Raw genomic sequence first — 5,949 nt, forward strand, 5'->3', positions numbered from 1 at the left:
TATCTATATATATCTATATATATATATATCTATATATAGATATAGATATATATATATACATATATATACATATATATATATTTGTTGGTATCCTTAGCTTCTTAATGGCTCAATAGCTGAGCTCCCAAAACATAAGCCATAGTCTGGTCAATGTGATCATTTGTTGGGCTTAACACAGTGGGATCAGCAAATAAAGCACCCTTGAATCATTCTTGGTGAAGAACTGTTGAAGGAAGGTTTTTATCACAGTCACTGCAACTCCCCCCCTGTATTTAGTGGAGTTCCTCATAACTTTTTAAATATGCATTCTATGTTATGTTTTTATTTCTTTATTCTGCAAGGTCAATTCAAGCAAACACGGGCAGCAATGGAAACGGGATAGAAATATTGGTAGTTGGTAAGGAGGACCAAACTGGGTCCTATGCCAGGTTTTTGCTGGAGCAGAAAAAAGAAAATGTCCCCAAACCTCCCACACACCCAGTGACTGTAGGCTGCTATACCCACACAATGTAACACAAGTCATGTGACAAAGGCTGAGTTCCCTCTTAGAGGTTGTTGAGAAGTAAGAGGAACGGTGCTACAGTGGAGGTTAAAAAACTACTTGCTAGAAGTTATTGTTAAAGAATTTCGGATATATTTTATGTTATTTAATGGATAGAAAAACACAAGGAGCAAAGCAACATTTCAACAAAAGCATCAACAGGGGACCTTTTAGAAACAGTCTATGAATGCATTGGAATAATGAGTCATCCTGATGGTTTGTAAATATTAAATAACAGAATGTGCTGAAAGTTATATAAAAGAAACCGTCTACAAAAAATAAAAAAGAATAATGAGTCAGTGCGAGCCAACTGCTCATCAGACATATGTATCATCCATAAACAAGTGTTATTTATGGAACGCAAGGAAACCAGTCAGAATTAATCTTGAACTGGTCAGATTTCGGCAAAATTTATGTAACTGGTTCCACACTTGTATAACTAAACTATGCTAAACTAGACTGAAGCCAAAACCTTATTGTTTTTCCATAAGTTTTGGATACAGTTTGAGTTAGGTCCCCCGCTATTTTTTTCCTGGCTTTATCCCATGTGAAGATTTACAGGAAGCGAGATGAAAAATGAGACCCTTTTATACAATTGTTACCAAAACAATTGCTCCGATCAGAATATTTCTCTCCTATTCCACTTTTGAGTTTTTGCTCATTTATTGCCCGTGATATAAATCACACAGCAATACAATTTTGACAAGTGTCCTAAATCTTCCCCACTATCCAAAAATAAAAACAACTACTTTTGGCTTTGAATACATTTTAAGAACCAAGAACTCTTTACGGAAGAGGACTGCATGTAATTACTGATCATGAGAAGTACAATAAAGCGTGATTTTATACCTTGAGATCTCCCGGAGATAAATAGTCTGCATGGCCTTTTTTAAATGTGGCTCCATGTTCCTCCACAACTTATGTGTATCGCCTTCCTTTGCTGAAAAACATATAAACATAACCAATATAAATGGCCGGCACACCTGAATAGTTTTTATAGTTATAGATAGGTTCATGCCGACTTATTTACACCTCATGGGAGTTCCTGTTCTGCCTCCCTCCACTCCAGAGTCTTGCAGTGCTGATTGTTACCCAGAACATAAATATTAAAGATTTAAAACATCACCAACGTTTCATATGAGATTTAACATATGCAATTCCAAATTCACTCTTATTAAATCTGCAGCTCATTAAAGTCATGTCTGCTGATCCTGCCCTGGAGATCCGTTTTTAGGCACTTCCTGTTTCGGGGGTGACAACTGTCTCAAACTGTGCTCTTACATTGTTACCCTGTCACTTCTGCCTTTGAGTTGGCACTCACATGTGCGTCCGATGGAGATACAGGCGGCAGTGGTGACACATAGCACACATCCATCATTGTCTCCATAAGGAAGATAGTTCGGAGATGCATGTGCAGCTGACAATGGAGTAAATGCAAGAAGACAGGAAGTGTCTGAAAGAAGCAGGAGATCAGTAGCACTGATATGGGGAATTTATATATAAAATAAGAATAAAAAACATACTTGCGCTTCAGCAACGGATTTGTTGTCTATTTAGGGATTAGAACTTCTTTAAAGGGCCCATTCACACCTATATTTTTAGGTGCGATTAGGGATTCCTTCATCAGGATCTTGCATTTTCCTGCAGCAGGAATCCCTATTCTGCTGTTTACAAACAGCAGCTTTACCCGTTCAAGTTAATGATCGGGTGACAGCCGCTGCATTTGAAACATCAATCGTGCGTCCAGGGAGAGTGATTGATTCCTAACCACATGTAATCATACCACATACGATTACATGCGGTGTGCCAGCGTTCAAATGCAGCGGCTGTCACCTTATCGTAAAATTGAACGGGTGATAATTGTTCCTTGTAAACGGCAGATTAGGGATTCCTGCTGCAGGAAAACACAAGTTCCTGACACAGAAATCCCTAATCGCACCTAAAGATATAGGGGCCTAAAGCAGAAATGCAGCTTTTGCTGCAATATTCGCCTTCAATCCAGAGATTCCTTTCCCCCACCAGTATTTTTTACTCCCAACAGTCTAATAGTCAGCCTGTTAGCGGAGTTTTTTTTCCCCCTCCCCAGGAGAGTGTAGAGAGAAATGAGAGGAGGAGGGAGCCTTGTCCGGTTGATATTATATTGTACACATTCCTTCTTTCTGGTAAGGGCAACTTTAGAATACCGGCACTTCACAGAGAAATACAGTGGATGATTTTTATTGATTATACATTTTCGTTGGAACTTTACCTTTATTAACAATTTCATTGCATTCATCCTCACTACTTGCTAATTTATTTACGGTTTCACCAATTGTTCATGTTTGCTTATTAAGAGTTTTCTATGTGATGTGCAAACCCGGCACGTCACACTGTTTTGTATGAAATAATTATCTGCTAGACACAGTCACTAAATATGTTTATACCTTTAATCACATGTGTATGCTTTCACACATTGGAAACTTTGTGGTTGATTATTTGCTACACGGGTACACCTTTGTTAGTTCCGGTATACTATTGGAACAACATTGTTTTCAGACTCACTGTTGCACATAGACCTAGCGCAACAAAATAGCACTTACGATTGGCTACTTGTGCTTCTCCTTCCTCTCACACCCTAGCCCTGCGGTACAGGAACTGCAAAACACTGATGTCAGGTCAAAATCAGGTTAACTGCTTCCATATTTTATCAGATTTATTGCTAGTTACAGAACTTTGTTATTTGTGTGTTTTATATCTGCCTGGTGTTCAGCCTTAAATAGTATTAATGCACAAAAGTCAAACAGGCAACATGAGAAACCTCAATGACGGTGTCTTGGAGATGCCAGTGGATTAGTAAACCTGTTGTCATCAGCCCAGAATTAAAACCTCGGTTTTGGAGGGACTGAACCTTTATGTGAGAAATACTAATATAACATTACCAGACTTGTATTATGCAATATAAAACCAAATAATTCAATCAGCCATAGTAAGTGTAAATTGCAGCCGGAGCACTAGAGGGCGAATTATGGAGCAAGATACAGATAAAATGAGGTGCAAACCAAATACAGATCAGATCATAACTGATTCATAACAGGATTTGTGTGCACACCCCAGCCCCTGCAATGCTAGTCAGGTATACAAAGAGCCTAGGTTCAGGTTGGTTTAATATTGACTGAGGAATTGGTTATGTGGTTCCAGTTGAAGAAGATTAGAGAAGTAAAATTTAGGCAGAGCCAGACAATCAATGGTTGTGCCTGAACACCTTTAATTCCCTGTGGCAGAGCCCATACAATGAAGGATCTCTTAGGCCCCGTTCACACCAGTGCGGTTCGGTCGCACGGATTTCTTCGTGCTGAACCACCGACATGAACGATCCCATCAAGACCTATGGGGACCGTTCATGCAATCGCACGCCTCGGCACGCTCTGAAACGCCTGCCACCCAAAATGCTCCTTGAGCTAATTTTTTTGTGCTTTTCCATATCAATTACAATGGAAACCCGCTGATCAGTGCGTTTTTAACTGCGTTACAGCACTGAAACTCAAATAAAAATGCCCAAAAACACCCTTTCAAAAAGTGCATGGAAACCGCGCTGAAACGCTTCTGCCCTGGTGTGAATGGGGCCTTAGATCGTTCTCCCCAAGTAGGAACACTGCAGTGAATGGTTTCACAGGACAATTCCATGCCATTTAAAAAGATGAGCTCAAAATCTTCCAGAATTAGGCCCGATGACTATTTGTCCGGTTATCCTACTCTGAAAAGTTACACAAAGTCAACTCCAACTATGATATCATTATAAAATGAATTCTGTTGTGAGCATCAATCCCTACCTTCTCCTTTCATTACTGGTTCACAAAATTTTGGAAAGTTCAGAGCAGCCTGCAAGAAACAAGAAACGAAAATGCAATAAATACAAAAAAAACTACAAACAAAAATAATAAAAATATACATAAATGCTTCCATTTCATCAGCCTACTAATAGTGCTGTTTTTATAGTTATAGGAAAGAAAACAGAGAAATATCATTCATAACAACCAATCAGATTTGCCATTTCATTTTCTGACCAGAGCACAAAAAAAAGGACGCCATGAAACGGATTTCTTATAACGAAGCGAATTGTGTCCAGTGTTTCAAATCAATGTGATAGATGTGCTGCATTCAAACTACGCGGGAATCATTTGAATTTCTGAGATATTTAGATCACTTAGCTCAGGGGTAGCCAAACTCCGGCCCTCCAGCTGAGGTGAAACGACAAATCCCATGATGCATCTCTCTCCGGGAGTCATGTCTGTGGCTGTGAGAATCTTGCAATGACTCATGGGATTTGTAGTTCCACCACAGCTGGAGGGCCGGAGTTTGGCTAGCCCTGACTTAGCTGAGCCCTAATAAAAATGTATCTGACCCTGTGTGGGGAAAAAAAAAAAAACACACAAAAGGGGAATATTTAAAAAGCAGGGAATGTGATACTCACCAAACGTTCACGGCAGGTGTAATTTAAATCCCATGCGCTGAGAAGATATACCTTCAGTGAATGTTTGATTAATGTTACATTCACTGCATTATAATGATATCCCTAAGAATAACCCTTGACATATACAAAAGGAATAAACTACATTTCCTGCCAGAAGAGTTGTTAAAAAAAAAAAAAAGTGCTAATCATTTCACTGGAACCCATCATACACTTTGCCTAGGCTGAGCTGCCATCAGTCACAGAAATGGACATGAAGCAGGTATGTTACAGTGACCGACAAGCTCTGCACTGACCTCATTCTCCCTATAGAAGTTCTAAAGCAGGAGTATCAAAACTCAGCTGTGGTGAAACTACAAATCCCATCGTGCATCTGCCTCTGGAAGTCATGCCTGTGGCTGTCAGAGACCTGCAATCTCTAATGGGATTTGTAGCTGCACCACAGCTGGAGGGCCGGAGTTTGCCTACCTCTGCTCTAAAGTATGTTACCAGTTCATAGAACAACTGTGTGAAGTAAGTTTTCTTTTAACAAATGACAAATCTCTACATTAGCACATTACTTTGTATAAAACAACTTACTAAATGACGGAGTTCCTTAATGTCCCTGCACACAGTGTAGAAGACACCCAGGAGAATATTAATATATGATGCATAAAACTCAGCAGAGTACTCCTCGGGATAGTCACTGGAAAGTATCTTTTGTAGTTCCACTATAAAAGGAAAATACAGCGCGGTTAAGTTATTTTACAGAGTACATTCAGGCAGCAGGTACAAATCACTACATAAATAGGACCTGAAGAAATCAAAATACACGCAACGTGTCTTTGTTGGAGTGGTATAAAAAAGAAAGCTTAAAGTGACATTAAACCCTCAGATTTTTTAACATAAACCAATACTGTAATGTGTGCCTTACTAATCCATGGTTGTTTCCCTTCTCTTTGCTGCTCTTCCTTTTAAATCT

The 5,949-nt window shown here is 39.3% G+C and overlaps 1 protein-coding gene across 1 annotated transcript in view; it reads right to left on the bottom strand.

Moving 5' to 3' along the window:
- The window catches only part of ORC5 (origin recognition complex subunit 5), a gene marked incomplete at its 5' end in the record, with an annotated part of 21,694 nt that extends 15,996 nt beyond the window's left edge, over window positions 1–5,698 (bottom strand). The window contains 3 exons of the mRNA XM_018568524.1: window positions 1,391–1,481; window positions 4,351–4,399; window positions 5,568–5,698. Of these exons, the coding sequence (XP_018424026.1) occupies window positions 1,391–1,481; window positions 4,351–4,399; window positions 5,568–5,698 (271 nt within the window). The remainder of the gene's footprint in view (window positions 1–1,390; window positions 1,482–4,350; window positions 4,400–5,567) is intronic.
- Window positions 5,699–5,949: the final 251 nt, after the last annotated feature.

Source organism: Nanorana parkeri, unplaced genomic scaffold (genome assembly GCF_000935625.1).
Source record: "Nanorana parkeri isolate BGI_ZX_2015 unplaced genomic scaffold, ASM93562v1 scaffold1202, whole genome shotgun sequence".
NCBI classification, from domain to species: Eukaryota; Metazoa; Chordata; class Amphibia; order Anura; family Dicroglossidae; genus Nanorana; species Nanorana parkeri.